This window comes from Quercus robur, chromosome 7 (genome assembly GCF_932294415.1).
Source record: "Quercus robur chromosome 7, dhQueRobu3.1, whole genome shotgun sequence".
NCBI lineage: Eukaryota > Viridiplantae > Streptophyta > Magnoliopsida > Fagales > Fagaceae > Quercus > Quercus robur.
The window spans coordinates 43309476-43333139 of record NC_065540.1 but is presented as its reverse complement, the minus strand read 5'-3'; the positions used below and the strand labels follow the sequence as shown (position 1 = coordinate 43333139).

At 32.5% G+C, this 23664-nt stretch overlaps 1 protein-coding gene across 1 annotated transcript; it reads left to right on the top strand.

Annotated features, from left to right (window-relative positions):
- The first annotated feature begins 13946 nt into the window (after positions 1-13946).
- LOC126693538 (BTB/POZ domain and ankyrin repeat-containing protein NOOT2) lies at positions 13947-17244 on the top strand. The gene is made up of 2 exons (XM_050389514.1): positions 13947-14737; positions 15809-17244. Exons 1-2 carry the CDS (start codon positions 14270-14272, stop codon positions 16820-16822), a joined length of 1482 nt encoding a protein of 493 aa, XP_050245471.1. The 5' UTR covers positions 13947-14269; the 3' UTR covers positions 16823-17244.
- Positions 17245-23664: the final 6420 nt, after the last annotated feature.

Sequence of the window (23664 nt, the reverse complement as noted above, 5' to 3'; positions counted from 1 at the left end):
ACTTAGCAAAAATGCATTTGAACTTTACATTTAGAGAGTTAGGATCAGGCTTTCCTGATAGTTGTCCCATCAAGAACTTGGTAGAAGGTTTTTACACTAGGGTGTGAGCTGTGGAAACACTATTCATGGTCATTTCCCCATTAATGCAGTTAGCTAAGTGGTTGCAATGCATTTAATATGGAGGGGATGGCTATTTTGTCATTTCTTTTTCTTTTCTTTCTTGTTCAATGCCAAGTTACCTTTGTCCACCCTCGAATTGCTCCATGCTCCCTTTAACTCTGACCCTTAACCTTCTGAGGTTAGGTAGATGTCCTCGGCACCCTTGCTAGTTGTGGTTGTTCAGCTTCTGTATGAGTTAGGGGTATACTTTCCGGGGACATCCCACCAATCTTTCTCGAGATTTACCTCCTCATGAATGCCCTTTACCACTTCATCAACTGTTTGGATCCTTGCCCCCCACACCTTCGGTCAGAAATTGTCTCAGTTTTCTTATGTGATTTGTTTAGGCTATTTATTATTTTGAAATGGAAGGAAAATCAATTCTATTTTTAAAATAATAATAATTTTGAATCACTTATCAATGAAAGAAGGTATTTTAAGTCAAAGAAGAAATAAGTAGTTAAATCTTATATAAAACAATGACGTAAAGCATTCGGTGTTATTGGCCAAAAAGTTCCTCTCATATATATGTGAAAAGAGGAAGACTCTTAGAAAGTTAGAAGAACATAAAGAGGGTTTTTTTTTTTTTGGGTGGAATTGTAGTCTTTTGGGATTAAAAAAATACCAATGTGGGTGGGATGAGAGTTTATAATTATTTGAGTGAGAGAAAATCAATAAATGGGTTTTAAGATTGTAAATATCTTATCTACGTGTTTGTTAGTTGGTATGAATAGAGTTGGCAAAAATGTCTTGTCCCACTTGACCTGCTCTGCCCCACTCTTCCCTACATGGGTTAATTTCCTCACCACAGAGAGGTGATGGGGAGGGGAGGAGACTTGCTCGCCCCGCCCCAAATGTGTGTTATAAATATCAATACAAATTTATATTGAATTATTTATCATATAATTTTATCTTATTTATATATCCAATTTGCAATTTATTTATTTGGTACAAAATTTATTGCCATATTCTAAAACACTTTTCTTTTTCTTTTTCTTTTAGAGCTTTCATACTTTCCCTCTCTTTTCTCTTTCATATGTTCCTCATTATTGTTGAACCACCTTAGTAAAGAGAGCGAAATGCTTCCAACTTGCTTCTGTCCCCAGTCTACCACGCTCCCGCACTGAAGAAGGGATGGGACTCCCCTAAGTTGACCATGCTTTGTCCCGTTATCATCCTTAGATATGAAGAGTTTGTTTTGGGTGTAATGGGATTCAAGTCAGTTTGTGTTTGTGAGATTAATTTCTTAGTGTTTTTCTTGAGATTGTGTTAGTTACTTTATGAGGGTGTTTTGTGAGTACGATTTATGAGGTTTAGCTTAGTGTGTTTGTAATCCATATAGGTTGTGATAACTTAGATTGTTTAAATGACTGATTGGATTGAATTGCATGAGTATGCACTGTACAGACGTGTGTTGAGTCATACATTAAATATTTACTACACAGATCTTGGCTATATAAGTGATTACAAAAAAAAAAAAAGAAAAAAAAAGTCTTGATTGTAACTTGGCTAGTTTTATTGGGAATTTATTTGCTTCAAATTTTTTTTTTTTTTGGGGGGGGGGGGGGGGGTATAAGGTACATGTGACTTGCTGTCCTTAGGTTGTGACCAATGTTATAGAGCGAATTTGATAACACTTTGTGGCTCGGGTAGTTCCTTAGCCAATAGAACATTTAGGTGTTAAAATATTCCATATCATTTTTCATGAGTTGGTACCTTTCAAAGCTAGACCCTCAAAGACTAGGCGTACAACTTAAAATGGTAAGAACATCTCCAGCAAATTCATTAAATTTTTGTATTGTTTGGAGAATGAACAGTGACTTTTACCTATATCTAACTACTTTTTCAAATACACTTTCCAACAGATTCTCTATCCTATTCTCTATCTCATTTAAATATTTTTTTTTTCATTCATTATTTATTCTTTTTTTAACAACTATACATCTTTCAACATTTTTTTATTCAACACCTGATTATTATAATAGAAAAAAAAATTGAAGAATGAATAGTAGCCCATCAGACTTGATGAGCTACTGTTCATGAGCCAAAAAAAATTTTGGGTATAGAGAATCCATTGCAGTGACTTTTTTTGATCTCATTCTCTATTATAGAGAATATTTTATTTTTGCATAGACCATTTGAGATGCTCTAAAACCAAAGTAAATTGGAGGGATACTTCTATTTATTAATACTAAGAATTTAAAATGTCGTGAACAAGTACTTGTAGTTGTAAGTCACATAAAAAAAAATATATTTTTTCAAATTATGTCTCTTCCTTCATTAGAAAACTTTATTAGTAGGAATCGAACACAAAACAGAAAAAACATTCAAACATAGCCTTTTTTTATTGCTACAAAATGCATCTTAGATTAAGAAATCTCGACCTTAATAATTGCCAAATTGAGGATCAGAACAAGGTATCATTTTTGTTTATTGATATAATGAACGTTCCTCCACATGGATTTCGAAAGTGGCCCTTTCATGCACTCCATAATTCATGTCACTAATTGATGAGGACAAATTGTCTTATTTTTCTCTTCTTTTTTTTGTCGTATGCACAAACTATAAAATTCATATGTTCTAGCAAATTAAATATTAAATATTTTATATTATGTATATTGGTTCCATTTGCATAGGTTAAATATAAGTTTGGCAATTAGGGTACATCTTAGATTATACTAAACTAGCATATATTATGGATGCCAATGCCATGGTCCAACTTTTAGCCATTTTCATTTTTTAAAATTTGGGTATCTTGTATGGAATTAAACAAAAATTTAATGCACTAGCTAGCATTATTGTAGGAAAATAACCTTAATTTGTAATGTCTTGCATTCCCACATCATTTGATAGTGATCGAATGGTCAATCATACGTGTCAAAGGCTAATGATTTTGGCTAAGACCATGTGGACATGTGGCAAACCACTTGTTGTCAAAACCTAGTGTGTGTCACCTTTAGGTCTATCATATCACCAAGTCAAAATTGGCCGACCTTCCATTGGAAAAACCAAAAAAAAGAAAAAAAGAAAAAAAAAATGTCTTCTCCAAAACACAAAGGGTTGAGAAGCCATGAGAGTTGTGAACTTTGTGAGAGTGAGGGTGAGAAACCTAACAGCCTTAATTGGTGGAATGTGCATTAGAGAAGAAGGATTCTGTAATGGATGGAAAGCCATTGAGCTGACTCCAATAATATTCCACCACCCACCTAAGGAAAATTAATTGTGTTATTTTTGACCATACACACACCACAAAAACCTAATGTGATTTCTCACACCCACTTCCCATATATGGAATTCTCATCCTTTCCCAATAACATAATATCTAATTACCAACTCACCAAACATCAATCTCAACTGGAAGAGAGAAATAAAGGGAGACCTACAATCCAAATGGGCACCACCTAAGAGTCCCTAGTCAAAAGTCAACCAAATCCTATCATTGTAACCATTCAATAGACATAATTTAGTTGGACAACTTACCCATTAGCCATTACCATTCCTCTCTCTCTCTCTCTCTCTCTCTCTATAAAAAAAAGAATGTACTAGAAGAAAATGTTATGATAATTATGCCATGCTGTCCTTTAACCTGGGAGATATATTCAAAGAAAAATTTTGAATCATACAACTTTCAGGTTTTTCAACAGGGGAGCGATAGACATACGCCTAGGATCTTTAATAGTATGGTTGATTGACACTTTGAATACAAACAAATTGGACACGCTTTCAAAGGAGTATTTCAACTTTGAAAAACTAGCCTTCATTTGAATGAGTAATAAAGTCTAATCCAACTAGACACTTATGTCACATTGTCACTATATGACCTTCAGTAATAATTTACTTAAAAATGAAGCATTTGTTGCATTGTTTTCCTCAAAATTCTTCAGTGCTCAAATAGTTTCCTGATTCCTGATTGAGTAAAAATGGCGTTGTTCCAACTAAACATAAAAGGAGCTGGATTAAGAGGGGTTGAAATGGACAGCATTGCTCTTTGGAGTAAATTAAATTCCTGTTCAATTACAGTAAAAGGCAAATTTAAATAAGACAACATGCCTTCCAAATTTACTGCTTACTACAAAGCACTATTTTCTCCTTATTTATTTAATTTACAAGTTTCGATAAATGGACTTGATGTTACTAAAATTAACTTCACTGTCATTATTTCCAACCTCTCCTTCTTACAATTGAGATTCTCTAACCTAACAAATGAGATCCCTGACTGAGATTTGGCCTAGCTAGGATGTGAGGGCTCTTGCACAAGGTGCAGTGCATAAAAATCCATGTGCTGTATAGGGTATGTGGTTTCAAGAAAATTAGATTTACATAAAAATCATAGCCCCGCAAAAGAGCTAAGTCAAGTCAAGAAATCGGTTTCTTAGGCTTGACTTTTTTGTCCTTGTATCATTCTATGGAGTGAGACATATTTATCATGTCAGTTTTAGTAAAACTTAACCAATCTGGCATTTTAAGAATCAAAATTTAAATGGACCAGTCATGTAAAAGATTGTTCAGGATATATAGGCTCGATTGGCCTACAAAGTCAATTTCTAGCTAAGGTTGAGCAACTTTTCTAATCTTTCCAAAGAAATGAAATTCAATGTATAATTTTTCTTTGTTAGGCAAAAATTTATAATATTTTAAGATTGTAAAACATAACCATAGTTCATAGTATGTAGGTTTTTTTTTTTCAATTTCTTAGTAACATATGAGAGAAGTGGACATTGCATAAGTTCATACAAACTTTGTCAGTACATGAAAACATTGCTACATTTTGAACCACTCGATTTGTTATTACATGAAAACAGTGCGGGAAATGATCCCCTTCAATTTCCTTTTAACTGAATGTGAAACATGTGATATTTATATGATTTTAAATGTAATATATATTATATCTAAATAAAATCGGAGGAAATTGGAGAATTCAATAGGAGAGGATCTTATCCCAAACAGTAATTTATGTTTGACAGTTTGGATCCATTTTATATAAGTGGTAGATCCAGCAACATGATTAAACTCCATAAATACATAACAGTATAAATCAATCCTAATCCTTTGTATCTAATTAAAAAGATGAGAAAGATTGTTTCATATATAAATAAATAAGAGGAAAAAGATCACAAAATTACAAAATTAATTTTTAATATAGTAAGTTTTGTTTTGGAACTAACTATATTAAACTATATGAGTATATTATTTAGCTAAAAAAGTTATAGTGCTTATTCATTACAAATTAATAATTCATACAATATTTTTCCAGCAAAATAAAATACTTCTTATAGTATTTAAATGATTGTAATAGGAAAAACATGTGTTCTTATTATATGATCCATAGATGTTCACCACTTGGCATGTATTTTGAGAAGTTTTGACTTCATTTGCTTGGATATTGTCTATAAATAACCTGTAAAAAGTGCATAATAATAAAATATTTTGGGGATCAGGTATTAACTTTCCTAGGTCTACCATGTGAATATGAGTAGAATAGTAGGGCTATAAAGAATTTCAAAAGAATTGGGTTGGACCCACGGTTACTGCGGTCTATATGTGGCTCAACCACTAGATGGATAGAATAGAATAGAATGAAGCCAGCCTCGTTTCATGTTCTCCTATAGGACAGGGAGTCAAATTTCATTCAAATCCAAACCTAAAACCTAACTCTGTGTCAAACAAAGCACGAGTCTTTGCTAGCCATATAACATAATATAATCCAGTGTCAATAGTTCCTTGCCAGGGGGCTCCTTTAATTTATTGTGACAATTACTCCTCAGCCTAACACAGTAACTTTTAATCACGAAACCTGAAACCTTCTGAAAATTGTGTTTATTTTACCCCCATGCTTTTGAGCCAAAATCACTGTTGTGTTACTGCATTTAATTCCTTGTTTGTTATTTAATTGCCAGTTCTTTCACTGTTGAAAAATAGTTCTATGCCATGGTCTAATCTTTCTGTACTACATTCATTTTAATCAATAGTTTCCAAAAAGAAAGAAAATTACATTACCACCACCCGTACACACATTTTGAAACTGAACTATAAAGATGACTGTGATATGCAATGAAGGCAGTTTCCCGCGGCTGTATTTCTTTCAAATAGTTCAAAGTCATTGTTCTTAGCCAAGGTTATCTATGAAATTTTTTCAATATTCACAAATACAAGTACATCCGCATGTACTTAGAGTGATACGGGTCACCTTTTAATTTGGAAGAGCTTATTTTCACCTCGAAAAATAATGGTTTGTTTTGAAGTAGTAATATATTTTTCAACCGTCGAAAAGAAGTTCGTTCAAACACACAAGATTGATAGTTGATAAAGGCATGAAAATGTGAACTTCATTAAATGAGGAAAAAAAAAATAAGACTTATTAGTTAGAGTTTCAAAATTTTCAAAAGAATTGGGTGAAAGATAAAGATAGATTTTGTGTATCATGGATGCAAAACTAATGTCAAGAAAATCACGACAAATATGGGTCAAGCACAACGTGGGGAGAGCGCAAAGGTTGAAAGGTTACAGTGAAACAAATCCAAGGCTGCCATTTAATTGTAGACAGTCTTTTTTTTTTTTGGCAACAACAAACACTGGCAGTTCGATTCTGGATCCACAATAAGTTAAGCATGGATAAAGTAAGAAACTAGCTAATAAAGCTTGAAATGACTCCTCGGTAGACAAAAAGGACCAAATCACATCTGCTTTTGGTGATGCCCATGTAATTTTAGGATTTAACACCCTAATTTTACAGCACCTTGAAGATGCCTAGCCATAAAGAATGCGTAGAGACATATAAACTGCTAGCTTGGATTATCTATTTCGGGGTACGTTGGACCTCTTCTCCAACACGCCAATCCATGTAGTTCAACCTTGAAAGCACCCTCCAAACACAAGAATCATGGCTTTAACTAACAAAAAAGATTGTTAAGTACTGAGCATTTTACTTTAGAGGGTTACTATCAAAAATCTTGTAGGAAAGGTAGTATATTATGTCTCCCATTAGACAAAGGAAAGGGGGGGAAAAAAAGAAGTAAAGTTCATTCTACAGATTTGGTGACGGGGTTCAAAGAACCTAACTACACATCTACAAGTTAAAGAGATGGTATAGGGTGTATCCAATATATATAATTTTTTTTTTTCTTATATAGGAGTGATCCTTATGGAAAAGAATGATTATATATGTTCGATACATAATGAATCTCTTCTAAATTAAAGGAGAGTTCGTGTAATTAGACCAACAAGAATTTGGACTTAGTAATGTGGTATTTATAGGCATCACAAATAAAATAAAGGGTAAGTCTTGAGGAATAAATCAGAAATGGTTATTCAGAAATAAATTTGACCACTAATACGAGGCAAAAAAAAAAAAAAAAAAAATTTTGTTGAGAGGGAAATTGCAGTAACTTGATGTCATTAAAAGAATAACTACTATATAAAAAGATATATTTCTCTCACGGAATAGAATGTTTTTCATACTCTTTGTATCAATTTGAATTAGGTCACTATTGTTTTGCACTGTAATGTAGTAAGAAGCTGAAAAGCATTTTGACTTTCTTTATTAGGAGAAATTCACGTTGATTTTTGCACGTCTCTTTATTTCCTTTCTTTTTCTTTTCTTTTATATTTTTTCCTTTTACATTTGGGTAATTTTGTTTTCAAAGAAACAAGTGAATATATTTTAACTCTTCTCAAACTCTAGTTACTCTACCCACCAGGTCCTTGTTCGTCTTCAAAAGCAAAATATAAAAATAAAAAAATCCACTCAAGCTGAGTGATCCCATCCCAATCGTTATCATTAACAGAATTTTCCAAAGACAAATCTATGGAGGCTTTCTTAGTTTACCACAAAGCCGTTGGTATTACAAGTCTATGACTCTATAGCTACAAGCTTGATTTTTTTTTTCGTCAAAGTGAGTAGCTACAAAATTAATTAATTTGGTTGCTCTTGAAAAAGATGTGTTACCCGGTCAATTAAAACTCTATCATAAATTAGATAATGTTACATGCACCTGCACTTCTACTTTTTCCACCTTATAAAGACACCAAAAATAAAAATAAAAAATATAATAAAGTAATCCACCAATAATGATACCGTAAAATAGTCATCACATGGACCCATATTCTCTTACATCCTCTGTCCTTCCTATTCTCTCTCACCTTCTTTTTCACAAACAATACATTTGACAATAAGAATATGCTTGCATTCATATGGAGAAGGAATAATGAAGGATAACTAATGGCCGAAAACATCTAAAATATATTGAAAGCTTGAGCATCTTTTTCGAATTAATTTGAAGTGTGAGGGTGAAATATTGTTGTGTTAGTACATTCAATTCAAAATCATTTTTTTAATGAATTTGAGTCTAAGTTTTTAGTGTCTAAAAGTTGGAAAAGAAGTAAACTTGAAACTTGAAAACACAAGAAAACTGCTCAATGTTTTGCACAAATATGAGAAGAATCTGTTATCTCGACAATGGCCGACATCTAAAATATATTGAAAGTTTGTGCATCTTTTTAGAATGAATTTGAAGTGTGTTAGGGTCAAATATTGTTTTGTTAGTATATCTGAGTTAAAACACACTTTTTGATGTATTTTATATAAGTTTTTAGTGTTTGGAAATTAGTAAAGAAGTACACCCGAAAATACATGAAATCTACTCAAATATGTGAAGAATTTGCTGTCTCGACACCAGCTGATCGATTGAGGTAACTTATACATCAACTCTAGTCAATCAATAAAGTTTCGAGAATTCTGAATTTTCTGTTATGTTTTAGATGATGTGGCAACCTTGGGATTTATGTACTAAGGTTCCAGGACGACTTTAATAGTACATACTTTTTGGGAGCGTCCTCATTTGAGATCTAAGAGAACTCATGTGTGACCTCATAGTGAATGATTTCAAGATCCAGGAGAATGTTACACTAAGGAACCGATTTCAACCTTGTACACCTAGGGTTTTGCACCAATCTGAGTTTTCAGAGCTGGAAAGTTTAGTGTGTTATAGTTGAAGATTATTGCACTTTCAACAATCAAAGTGTGATTGTGTGAAATGAGTCACATATTAGATATTTGTTTACTGAAGAGATTCACACAAAGAGTAATCCAATTAGGTTGGGGATACACCTGGATAGTTTAGTAAGTTCTACTATAGGTAGCAATTTTGAGATCGGGATATTTCTTATTGTTGTTTCGAGTGGTGACCTATATATCACTTATTGAGGTTCTTTTGTTAGGGTTTTCTCATCGTGACCATATCAACTTTTTGTCAATTTTATTTTTCCTCTACATTATACTCTAAATTGGTGATGAGGTTATGCCTCAATTAATTGAACTAATCTTTTGCATAATTTACTTAATTAATCAACTTAAATAATTGCTTAATTAGTTTGGTGTCAACTCTAAACCCAACAAAAGTGTATACTGATAGTTATCAAATTCTTCTTGAGATATATAATATTAAAATTTTGTGGGTTTCAATTAGTCTAAATGGTGTGTATATATATATAAATATAATTTGGGATGAAATCTTGCCTAAAAAGTATTGATAAAAGCAATAATATATAATATATTAAAGTCTAAGCACAATCGTAATTCAAAGTATTTATTTTTAATTTTTTTAATTTTGGTATCAAATGACCAATTCATAATACGGAATGCAAAAATTGAAATGACCACCTCTCACCTAAACAAAACCATCTCATCATTACTATTGTTAAATATTTTCGTATATAAACACGACTTAGAACCTAATTATCATAAACCATACATCATGAAATCAATTCCTATTATACCCATTAAAGAAAAAAAAAATTGATCTAATCCTCCGCAAACAAGATTGCTTTTATGCCCTCTATTTAACCATTAGAAGCATGTTTTGACCTCCCTGGAAAATCTTTGACAAATCGCTATAATTACTTATTATCATCATTATATATTTATGAAAAAAAAAAAGGCCGAAGAAGTTCATAAAAAAAGACAACTGACCGTAGCCTTTTATTTATGGTAAGCAATCGTAGCCTTTTCAACGGGCAAATCATAACATCTTCTGAAGCTGATTACAATGGAAGTGAAATCACACACTGCCATGAAGCACGTGTGTCTGCAAGAGTATAGTATTAAATATATATTAATACATTCAATTTGGTACATGTAAAAGTTCTTTCATCTTTGTTTTTCTTTAACTGTACAGAATTGGCTAAAAACTTATGAGATGTCAAATTATTGTGTGTATTTATGCACAACCATGCCTGTCATACAGAGAGAGAGAATATAAAGGGTGGGTGGGTTCTTGGGTTGGGGTGGAAGGAGTAAGATAGAGAGTGAAAAGACAAGTCAAACGTCAAATCGAGGGTCTTTGAAATCATAAGACAGTCAGTGGGATGTGCTGTCAATCAATGGGATTTTTCTTTTCTTTTTTTCATTTCTTTCAATTTTTTTTGAAAGGGGGCAAAACAACAGCCATTCTTTTTTTCTTTTTTCTTTGTTTTTTCTTAATTTTTACTCACCTCTACAAAAAAAATTAACACAAGAAAAAGACAGTGAGCTTTATCATAAAATAAAATATTTATAATTAGGCCAAAAACAGTATATAAAAGCTAAAAGTAACCTCGTTAAGTATCTTAATATGATAATAAATAGTGTATTGCATATCATAGTAGAACAGACACAATAGATTTCGTATGTATCAAAAAGGCAATACCTCCTTCTACACGTGCAAAGTCTTGTCTCACGTGCACACCCGGCTTGAATAATTGTCCCCCACAGAAACAAAAATTGCTAAAATTAATTAATTTGAACCCTCCTATCATGTTTTTGTTGGGCTCCAGTCCCAATAATATGAATCTTGAACCCCCTAGACCCGGCCGACACGCTTCCCTAGGCTCTCAAACTCAGCTCGAGCCCCCTACCCCTACTGTTTTCAGTTCCATTCTAAATTTCTATCTTGTTGTTTTTGCTTCATTTAAATCTTAGTACTATGTATGTACTTATTCTCTCTCTCTCTCTCTCTCTCTTCCATGCATAATGTTTCATTAATCTATTCGAGATGCTTTAAGAGTTAAACCAAAAGTGTTAAACTTAACTATAAATTCACCAAGGAATTGATTTAATGGAGTTTATAAACAGTAATTTTTAAAGTTTAGATTAAGAAAGTTATTATTTTTTTAATATTTAAGTTTCTTTTTTTTTTTTTTTAATTTTGTAATGAAAATATTTTAAGTTGTTAATTTGTATGGAAACATAGGAATTGAATTGAGATGCATCTCAAAATTTGCATTGACATATATATCCACTAAATTCTTTGTGTGTTTCTCTGCTGTGCTATTATTAAATTCTTCGAGTTTATCCTATATTTGATTTTAGAATCTCTTGCATTAGACTCACGCTATTGACCAATGACCAGTTGAAATCAAAACCTTCTTTTCAGGAAAAAAATAATAAATCTAATGATTGATTCTATAACAGGATAGTTGTCCACCTTCTTTTTAGTCCTGCATCTCTCGTGTGAGCTAAATTTGTAATATGATGTCAAAATATTTTACTAATTCAACTCTGTGATTCCGACACTCACAAATCAAACCCTTAATCTCAACAATAATATAAATATTTATCTCCTTTAACATATCGAATTATATAGAAGGAAAAGGAGATGAAAACTTGCCGTGTAGCATTACATCATGGAAGCCAATCATCCAAATCTGAAAACAGAGATTAATATATATATATTACAGCCAAAAGGAAATATTAAAGTACAGAATTTTGGTCTGTATAAACAATTGCTAGTAGTGTATTCATATACATCAATGATTATATTAAATTTTCAGTAGGTAATTTAAATAACTATGCATATGACGTGTTTGAACCCTGATTGCTTACAAATATATAGTACCCAATTCAGCTATTTGTAATTGAAATTAATTTATAATGAATCTCATCCAAAATGGATGGTGGTTCTATCTCCACAATTATTAATGAGCTGTATAGTACTAGTTGTACAGTGGTATCATATATGGGCTTCTTTTATTATTTATTTCTCTTAATTTTCTGCTCTTCTTTTTTCTATTTGGCCAGCAAATTGCAATGAAAAAAGCTGAGAGTGTGGTACTTATAAAAATAAAGAGGGATAAGTATGTAGGTTTAGGTTGGTCCCAAGTTTGATTCTCTATAACGGGTATCTAGAAAATTAACAGGAAGGGAAAAGAAATGTACTTGCAAGCATTATAATACTTTATACATGAACACAACTCATAAAATGGTTGGTCACAATTAATTTCTTGTTTATTAACAAGGACCGAAACTATTGAACACCTCTAACATCGATAAAGGTAAATTTGTAAGGAAGTCAAGCCCAGCTGCAAAAGAATCTTTTCTCATGGGAAAAAAATTTCTTCTAGTTTCTAATTTTAATATACATCCAAGTGGTTGGGCTTTTCTCAGGTTTTGTTTATCTTGGGTATATACTTGAGGTTAGGCATCTTAAAATGAATGCAAAAATAATTAAATCTTTGACATCCTCATCATCCCCAACATTACAATGTTTTGGAGCTGTAAAGCGTTTAGGTTAACTCTGAGACTTGTTATATTTTGAGAAAAATGTTAGTTACATTTACATTGTGCCTAAAAAAAAGTTATATAATGATTAAGATTCTTCATAATCACTTATATAACTCATATCGACTTGATAAATGCTCGATATGAGAATCAAATGCACTCATAATTTGCATTTATCCAATCTATTTGCGGTGTCATATATATCAACCATATGTTAAATCAGATTTAGTCTTGTTCAGTAAGCATGGCAAGTTACATTCCATGGAGCAAGATAGTGGCTAGAAAGTGATGGAAGAAGAGTTTGGCAGAAAGCAAAAAGTTCTCTAAAACTTTTCTATTTGGCCATTACATAAAATTGAACTTATAAAATGAAAAATCCATTCAATGATAAATCCACTGGATCATGGTGAAAGCTCAATGATTTTAAGAGCTTGTTGTATTTTTAAAAAAATAGAGTTTAAAGACTATTTAATTTTCATTAAAAAAAACTCTAATACATAACATTTTCAATGATTTTTTTTCCTAAACTAAAAACAGAAACCAGAAATAAAATGCACCATCTTTTATGATATTTGGAAATAGATTATTTTTCAGAAGAAGCTAGTCTTTGACATTTGTTGAAAACACATTTAGAAGAAAATTGTTTCCAAAATTATAAACCAAAAAAGTGAAAGGTTTATTGTTTATTCTTTAATGTTTCATGACAAAGAAGTTGTCCTTCTTTGTTTTCTTTTTCCCAGATTCAACTTTTCTTTTGAGCTTAAAGAGAATGCACAGTAGTTATCCCAAACAGTATTTGCCTGAAGGACATGAAATTCTAAAAGGTTTAAGCCAGATAAAATTTGTTTCTTATAGGGATATTGTGATTACCCCCACAAAACCTCCATATAAACTATGAAACCTTGAGAATATATTGTCAAGACCATATTAGTTTTCCTAGCTAGTCAACGCATCCAAGTCATAAAGTACATATTAATTTCCCCTCAATTCCTTTCTCTAAACTTACTCAAGTATAGTTAGGGTAATTATTTAGTATTATACATTTATGAACAGGATAATCATTAAAATAATTATCTTATCAAACTTTTTAAATTAACAAAAAAAAAAAAGTAATATAATCAAACGTCTCATATCCCTCCCATCATTTTCTCCCTCTCCCCCATCTTTTTTTAATTGTCAATAATTTATTCATTAATTCTAGATTTTCTTTTTTTAAATACCTCAGCCGCCCAGAACAGCCACCCATATTGCTCTCTCTCTCTCTCTCTCTCTCTCTCAAAATATCTACCAACACAAAAACACCACCACCTCTTCACACACACACCACACCACTCCATTTCACACAAAAGAATCTCAAACAAAAACTCGCTCAAATAGTAACCATCATCATCAACAAACAAAAACAACAACAAAGAGCAAAGAAGAATAGCTTTCAAATGAACCCAATCCTCCTCCTTTTCTACTTAATCTTTTCTTACACCACTTCTTACTAACCCTTCTCACTCAAACTAAGAGAGAAACTCAACCCTAAAAAAAAACTAAGAGAAAAAAAAAAGAAAAAAAAAAAAAGCATAAACCATGACTCTTGATGAGTCTTTAAGATCTCTTTCCCTAGACTACCTGAACTTGCTGATCAACGGCCAAGCTTTCAGCGACGTAACCTTCAGCGTAGAGGGTCGCTTAGTCCATGCTCATCGATGCATCTTAGCAGCGAGGAGTCTGTTCTTTAGGAAATTCTTTTGTGGACCAGACCCACCTTCGGGTTTGGACCCAGCTGGGTCCAGAATCAACTCTGGTGGCTCAGCTCAAGGCTCAAGACCCGGTGTTATTCCGGTGAACTCTGTGGGGTACGAAGTTTTCTTGTTGCTGTTACAGTTCTTGTACAGTGGACAAGTCTCTATTGTGCCTCAGAAACATGAGCCTAGGCCTAATTGTGGGGAGAGAGGGTGTTGGCACACGCATTGCACCTCAGCCGTTGATCTTGCTCTTGACACTCTTGCTGCCGCTAGATCTTTTGGTGTTGAACAGCTCGCATTGCTCACTCAGGTTTTTGCTTTCTTGAATTCTTGAATTTTTTTCTAGTTCTGTACTAACCTACAGTAATATGATGATGGTGGTGATGATGATGTGTTTCTCTTCTATCTCTTCTGTGAGTTCTGTCTCTCACTTGTCTCTCATCTCATCTCTTGGTCAGTGTGTTAGTGTGTGAGGAGTCATATGTTTTGTGGGTTTTGGGAATTTGGACAAACAATTCACAGTTTTGGTTTTTGGGATGTGGGTTGAGTTTTGATTTTTACTTTGTGCTTGTTTTTTTTCTTTTCTTCTTTTTTAATAATGTTTTTGTTTATTACTATTTTGGGATTTCCATTATCTTATGGTGAAGTGGGTGAGATTGGATTCTCTTCTATAAAATTCAACTCTTTCTTTTCTCCAAATTGTCTTAATCTTTTCCACTAACAAAACTTGGGTTTGATCTCCACCACATGCATTTACTTTTTTTCTTATCACATTTTAATTAGTGCTTTCTCCTCTGAGTAACTGAATATCTGTTATTCAGTTTGTCTCTGAAGACTCTCATCCAATTATTGTTTCAATTTTCCTGTACAACTCTTCTTCTTTTCTATCAACCTCATCCTCTTCCTTGTCTTCTTTTACTTCTACAGTTTCACATTTAAAAAGAAAAAGAAAAAGAACAACTTTTCTTTTTTTCTTTTTCTTTTCCTCCGGGTAAATGTAAAATACATGTTCGTGTGACATTTAATAAGCCTTATCTTGATTTCATGTACCATTTTCAAGTTTCTCAAATTGGTTCCCTCTTTTCTTTATGCTGCAAACCCAAGAGTTTCTATATTTAGATCACGATATCCAGTCTTGTCTTCAACAGTAAGCACACCAAATCTTTCCCAAACATTCACTTTCCTCATTTGGGTTTAAATTGAAAAAGAGAACAAACTACAACAGAACCACGACTTAGGCTCAAATTTAGCACAAACACCCCATCATTTTATTTCATTTTTTTCAACTACGCAAAACCAAAACCTTCCCAAATATTTCTCATTTTGATGTAAATTCAACTTACCAATTTTGTTCGTCTTTTTTTGGCTTTTTGGATCACAGAAACAATTGGCAAGCATGGTTGAGAAGGCCTCCATTGAAGATGTCATGAAAGTACTATTAGCTTCAAGAAAGCAAGACATGCACCAACTTTGGACTACTTGTTCTCACCTCGTTGCAAAGTCTGGTCTCCCTCCAGAAGTCTTAGCCAAGCACCTTCCTATTGATGTTGTAGCCAAAATTGAAGAGCTTCGTCTCAAATCCTCACTTGCTCGTCGTTCACTCATGCCTCATCACCACCATCACCATGATCTTGGTGCAGCAGCTGATCTTGAAGACCAAAAGATTCGTCGAATGAGAAGGGCACTAGACTCTTCCGATGTTGAACTTGTCAAGCTCATGGTCATGGGTGAAGGGCTCAATCTAGATGAAGCATTGGCTTTACACTACGCTGTTGAGAATTGTAGCCGAGAAGTTGTGAAAGCCTTACTTGAACTCGGTGCAGCCGATGTTAACTACCCAGCTGGCCCGGCTGGGAAAACCCCGCTTCATATTGCAGCTGAAATGGTGTCTCCAGACATGGTGGCAGTCCTTCTCGACCACCATGCTGACCCAAATGTTCGAACCGTTGATGGGGTTACTCCACTTGACGTACTCAGAACCCTAACATCAGATTTTCTCTTCAAAGGAGCTGTACCAGGACTAACACACATTGAACCTAACAAGCTTAGGCTTTGTTTGGAGCTTGTTCAATCAGCTGCGCTTGTTCTTTCACGTGAAGAAGGGAATAATGCAAATGCTCCTTCTAATTCCACCACTATATATCCACCCATGAGTGATGATCATAGCAGTGGTAGCAGTGGGAACAACATGGGAAACCTTAACCTTGATTCAAGGTTGGTTTATCTCAATCTGGGTGCTACAGCTTCAGCTCAAATGGGATCAAGAATGGATGGAGAAGATGATAGCAGCCACAATAGCCAAAGGGATCATCATCATCATCATCTTGCTATGAATAGGCATGGGTCACAAGGTGGTTGTGACTCAACAATGTACCACCACTCTCATGACTATTAAGCTGAATTCACATAATATTTATTAATCTATTATTATTATATAGCCATGGATGGTGAAGGAGGAGGTGAAGGAATGAAGTTCATGAAAACTACTCATGGGGATTATTGGATTATATATTTTCCGTTTAGCTAGAAGCTAGCTTTGTCAGTTACTTGCTTTTCTTTTTCATTCCCTCTATGTTATGTTCTGTGGGGTTGTTTTTTTTGGTTTTTTGTAGGCTTTTCAATGATCATCATATGAAGTGCAGTTTCATTGGAGATAGGAGATGAGACAAGGGAGAATCTGAGATTTTTTGCACTAAGCTTAGGATGTACATGATGGAGAGGAGAGACGCAGGTCAATCTTTTCACACCCCGGCCTGTCAAAACTCCTTTTGTATTTATTGATCAATATCTAATATCATGGCCTATTTATTGTGATTATTTCACTTCTTGTCCCCCCACCCACCTTCCTTGCTGCCCCCATTATATATATTTTTATACACAGGAAAAATCTTTGGTTTCTTTTGCAAGGGGGGGTTTCTAGTTGTTATTCCTTTTTCAAGGTTTTTGTTTGGATATGGGTGTGCTTTATATTCTAATCAAGCAAATGAGCTGTCTCTGCTATTTTTTTACCTATTTCTTTTCTATATAGCACCCATAGGCTTTTGGAGAAACTTCATTGGCTATTGTTTTGGCTGAGTCTTTTTTTTTTTTTTCCTTATTATATCATTTTAATAAAATATGTCTATGGACTAATTGATTGGTTGTCTTGCATGAATGCAACATTGAGTGTGACTACACACGACATCTTATAAATATTTGTTACTATCTAATTCTGAATTTACTCCATGCAATCCTCTTTTTTGTCCCCCTTGCCACTTTGTGCCAGATCTTAAGACTTCCAAAATCTCTGTTAAAACCCTAGGTTTTCTAATGCATTTTTCACTTAACCTCTGTGGGTACAAATGTTGTTGATCCTTGAGATTGTCTATTTTCCAGTGTATCTTGATCTTCTTTTCTTCTTTCTTTGACTTGATGAGGCTTCGTTAACTTAATATAAACCATATAAACCATAATGAGCAAATGCGGCATGCATTTTGTTCACTAGTCTCTGCTGCCCACTCGGAGAACACTGTCTTCATCTTATTTCATGTACAGTAGGTCAGACCTGGCCTATTCGCTCAGAATCCTTATGTAATCTTATGATATTTTAAATGAAAGCAACATTGAGTTGAAATTATTAAAGTTTCACTTCACATTTATCGAGTCAATGGAATTCATTAGTCCAAAAATGTTCCATTTTTGCTTATTGCATGAAATTAGCACTTGTAAATCTATCTTGCCGTGATGGCGTAGCCATTAATGGGCAGATTAATGGTACCAAGGGACTGATTTTGTGAGTTTAATTTCATTGATTGATTGGGCTTAAAAAATAAGTTGGAGAAAGTATTATTGTAGATAGAAAAAGTAAAACTTTAAAATATAGTATATAAGCCGAAAAAGGAGCCCCAAGCCTTTTAAAGTATTGTTTCTAATTTATCTTGAATCTTCATGATGTGTTTTAGCATAAAGAGCATGGTCTCTCTCTCTCTCTCTCTCTCTTTGAAGTTCTTATTAAGGTAAATAAGTGAATTTATGAAATAATATAATCACTTCTCATTGAGAATTTATGGAGGAAGTCTTTAATCGCATATACTTACTATAAATGCATGATAATTTTATCATGATCATCACTAATGCAAATTGTTCATTTTTCTTGGCTCAAGATTCTTTTTTTAGAGCATGTCATAAATGAATAACCAACACTCTTTTAATTGGTGTGGTTGTCTTCAACCATGATAACCAGAGAAATTTTGATTTACTTGATTATGCTTGAGTGCCTTTTGAAAAACCCTAAGGAGAAATTTGTCAAGTTCATGGTAGTTATATGAAAACAAGTAATTGTGATTTAGTCATATATCTTAGTCTCTAAATAGATTCCGATCCCATAATATATAGGAGTTCTAATGAGTTACACTTGGTAAAATGTGTTCTCCAACTTGTTCATAATTGTCTAAAAGCTTCTTCTCCTGGGAAAGCCATTGAAGTGTTATGTACAGGCAGGCACGCATCTAAGCCAAGCTTCCACTTTATTGATTATGCTTGGTTAATTGTTGTTTCATCCTAGTTTACTTAATTGCCTTAACTTCATTTTGGTAAGTTGATATAGTGGTCATAGATGTTCATCCCATCTGTACTCACTTTTCTAATATGTAATATTAGCTTGGAATACAGAACTTTATATATGGATTTCATCAAGAAATGATTCTAGCCATGGCAATACTAACACTTTTTTTTTTAAGGAGGCAATACTAACACTTGATATGTATATTATATCCTCTCTCTCTCTCTCTCTCTCTCTATTTTGCTTGCTTGACTAGATATGCCTTTGCTACGATAATTTATCTGTAGGAGCCATTTCATGCAACATTAATGGTTTTGAAGAAGATGATGCATCTAAAATCCTCACTTTCCTCAATGTTATCTTCTTTTGTCACATTTTGTTGATATTGTGGCAACTTCGTTTGCTAGACATGCTTAAAGTGAATGTTGTGCATGGTTTCTAGCTAGTGCAACCATATGATGTGGAGTGGCTATGGTCCTTACTACCACTTTTACTATTAAATGATTATTAATACATTTGACAATATATATATATATATATATATATGATTAATGTGACATCAACAACATTTATAATAAATTAATTTCTTAGTTACTTTTTTTTTTTTTTTAAATTGATATATCAACTTAAAGTTTATGTAGTAAAATTTATAGTTTCCTTAATATCACTCTATAATAATATCATATACATTAAGTGTTCTTTGAACTATAAGTATGTAATGAGTGTAAAATGGAATTTTTATGCTAATTTAATCAAAATGGTTTGAAGTTGACTTGATGTTGCTTCCCAAATAAGTCTATTCAGTAATTGCTTTGTTGAATAATAATTTCAAGTACTATTACTTTTGTTAAGGTCATTAATTAATTAAGCAATCAGCAGCTGTCTTGAGATGACTGTTTTCTCTGCACCGGGTTAATTCTTAAAAAATTATATATATATATATATATATATATATTTATAAAAGGAAATAAGAGGAAGAAGACAAAAAAATAGCAATTTAGATCCTATATGGTATATCCACTCAAGTACATATTTTCAGTTTTTAAATAATATTACATATATTTTTACACATTTTTTCATCCACATATATTAGCACACATGTTTTCAAATATATGTTTTCAATTTTTAAGTGTGTGTATCAAACACCCCTGACATTGGTGATTGTTTTGCTGTCTATTAAATATTAATTAATTTCCTTCTCTTTTTCTTTTTTTCTTTTTTGGGATTGCCGTCGTCTTAGTCTTGTTTTATGTATTAAAATTTCTTTTAGATAAGATGGTTATCATTTCTTGGATTGAAAATTAGGTTCTCATCTATAAAAGATTGGAGTATTCCATTCTTACATGTGAATGTTATAACTCATAAGTTAGTAATTTTCGTGGCTCACCTTAATTAGTAGTAGAATTATGTGATTTCTACCTCAACTATTTTCACGGTTGCAAATATAGGTATTCCATTGTACGCATTTTTGCTATAGAATAGTGCTACATTTTGCCAATAAGAGTTTGACTAGCTAGCTAGCATCTTAAATAACTTGCAAAAATTAAAGCTAACAACTGTTGCATTTAGCCTTGTCTTGCTATAGAAGGAAACAAAGTTATGGTAGGAAATGAGGCAAACCTAATATATGTTGATGTCATTACTGTCACATAAAGGTATTGGATTTTATATATAACTACTTGAGGTTGAATAATGGTGATGAGATTTTTCCATTTACTCTTTTCAATATCCTTCTCTCTCTCTTTATTTATTTTTTATTTTTATAAGAATATCCTTCTCTCTTGGTTTTTGATAAAACCTTTTATTCATTTGAATATATATATATATATATATATATATTTATATATATATATATATATTTATGTAGAATGACACCTTATTGCAAATCAGCACTTGGGTCATCTCAAGTCCATTCATACATGATATGGTCAAGTTTGTTGTTCAAAATAAACCATATCTTCCAAATCAACAATGCTTTCAGCAAAAAAAAATCAACAATGCTGACTTGCTGTGAGAGAGAGAGAGAGAGAGAGTATGATCCTCAATGAATGGATTTGACGCAAGTCCTAACTTACACGAGTGAAATTTGAAATAGAAGATTTCTTGACTGCTTCCAGTTGTTTGACAATGAAGTATTGGACATTTGGACCTGTCATGTGATTGATTTAAGACACTTTGTTTGTGTTCTCGACATTCAAGTATGAGAGAGCGTACCCTATTTTGGAGGCTTTAGGCGAATTTTCCCCTCTAGACTGAAATCAATTTTTCAACTAGCCAATAACCATCAAATTAATAAATAAAATAAAAAAGGTATATTGCCTTTGGCGTGTGTGAGAATTTCCACGGGATTGAAAATGACGATATGCGACCATGCAATATCTGAGGGAAAAAGAAACTGACACATGCATGGAGTCATCGAAAGTAGACAATTATCTACTCCATTATTTGATGAGTAATGTGGATTTGGCACAAAGTGACAAGATGTAAACCCAAATGAAAACTACCCTCTTGCACTTTCGTCCATCTTCACCCACCATCTTTCTGGACTCATTCAGTATTATGAAAGAAAGTGAAAAGAATTAAGGGGAAAGAAAATGAAATGGAGGTTTAGTTCTTAAGATAATCATTATCTTAAGGGGCACAACAGCACAATGAAATCCTAAAATAAATATAGATTGTAAAGTCTATGTGTGAATGTTTATGAGCTTATTATAAGCATTTACAATGAATGCTTCTTGTGATTATTTTTTCACATATCGTGTGAATGTTTTTGAGCTTATTATAAGCAATTACAATGAATGCTTCTTGTGATTATTTTTTTTCACATGCCATGCAGATATGATGTATGCCCTAGGATATGATCATGTCTTGAAGCGAAAGAGATCAAATCATCAAATCCATTCACTTAAATGAAACTGAACCTCAAATTTTTGTTTGAAAATTCAATTCCTTCACTCTAAATAAAAATATACTTCGAATACTTGACAATCTTTGAAACTTGTTTGGAATTATTTTACACTCGCATAACCAAAAATTTTGCCTTTCACTTTTCTACTGATGTGCAACATTAACTAACAAAAACAAAGGATTAAAGAAAATATTTAAACTTTCCAATTTCCATAGAATCAATATAGATTGTGTTACCGTAGTCTTAAGCAAATCAACTTGATCTTAGGAATTATGGGTTATAGACTCATTGTCATATTTGACTTCAATTGGATCTTCCACAATATTCTCAAGAATATCCTTTTTATTATTTTCACACATTCTCCTAAATGAACTCAATCTTCTTCTCTTTGATCTCATCATCAATTTCTTGAAAAGTATAATTTTCAAGCTTTAATACATCAACTTGTTGAAAGAATTGATATTTTCTAACCACTTCATGATTTTCGTTCAAATTGGACTCTATATTATGATCCCCAATGTTATAAATTCTCTTGATGCTTGAATATAGAATTCATCAAGATAATTTCTAGGGTATAAACTTTTTTACCAATAATTTTGATATGACAATATTACACCATATTGCATAATCCAAGGCAAAAAAATTCAATTACAAGCATTTTTGTTTTACATCCTTGACCATAAACAAATTTTGTCTTAACCTTATATACACAACTATGCAACTATTTTTGTCTCCACCAATCTATGGCATACCAACTAAGCTTATACAAAGCAAATTTAACCTTTCTCTCCTCAAAAATATCCATATAATTAAAAAAGAAATCCTTTTTATCTAGTAGCTAATTGAGAAAAACTTCCTAATTATAAAAACAACAATTAAATTTTGCAATTCTTTTATAAAATATAATCCTCATGAATAACATGAAAGGAATCATTCTTATCAATAGGTTGATTGTGAACAAGATCTTTGCAACAGTTATCCCTCTAACTTGATAAGCATGTCCCGAATCTCGTAGAATTCACTAGTTATTTTCTCATCATTAGTTTGAATCACTGTTCTAAGGGCTAGCCTAGCTATGATCATCTTTAGCAAAGTGATTACTTTCATCATTGCCTTCTACCATATATATCAAGATGATAATGGGCTCTAATACCAATTAATGCAAAACAGGAGACAAGAAAAGGCTAGACACAAATCCTTAAATCCGTAATTAAATTCCTTAAAACCACAATGAAAGAACTCTGGTATCATATTGTAAGTGAATTGTTATTTTCATTTTATGAAGGTGCGCCTATTTAAAGGCGAAAAAAAAAAAAAAATCCCTTTATTTCACAACTAAAACATTCCTGAATTTCTATCTTTTCTCTCAAAAAAAAAAAAAAAAATCCTGAATAGATCTTAATTAATAAAGTATCATAATAGAATTCTAAATTAACTAAGAAAGTTTTTAAAATACCTAAAATTATATCATATATAAAAATTAACCTCATATTTTATCCAATATCAATATGCTTGGTTCATCATTTAGGCATTATTTATTTCAGTAATAATTTCATACAATCAAAAATGTATGGGGCTTCAACCTCCGATTCTTTGGCACAAATTATTATTATTATTATTATTTTGGTTCTATTTTTCTTTGAAGCTTTAAAATGGAGAATAGTTTTTTTTTTTATTATTTTTTTTATATATAAATAAAATAAAATAAAAACCAATACCCAGAAAAAGACATGCTGCAAGAATCTCTTATGGTCTGCCAGATGTACGTACCCGAAAGAGAGGGGTAGAG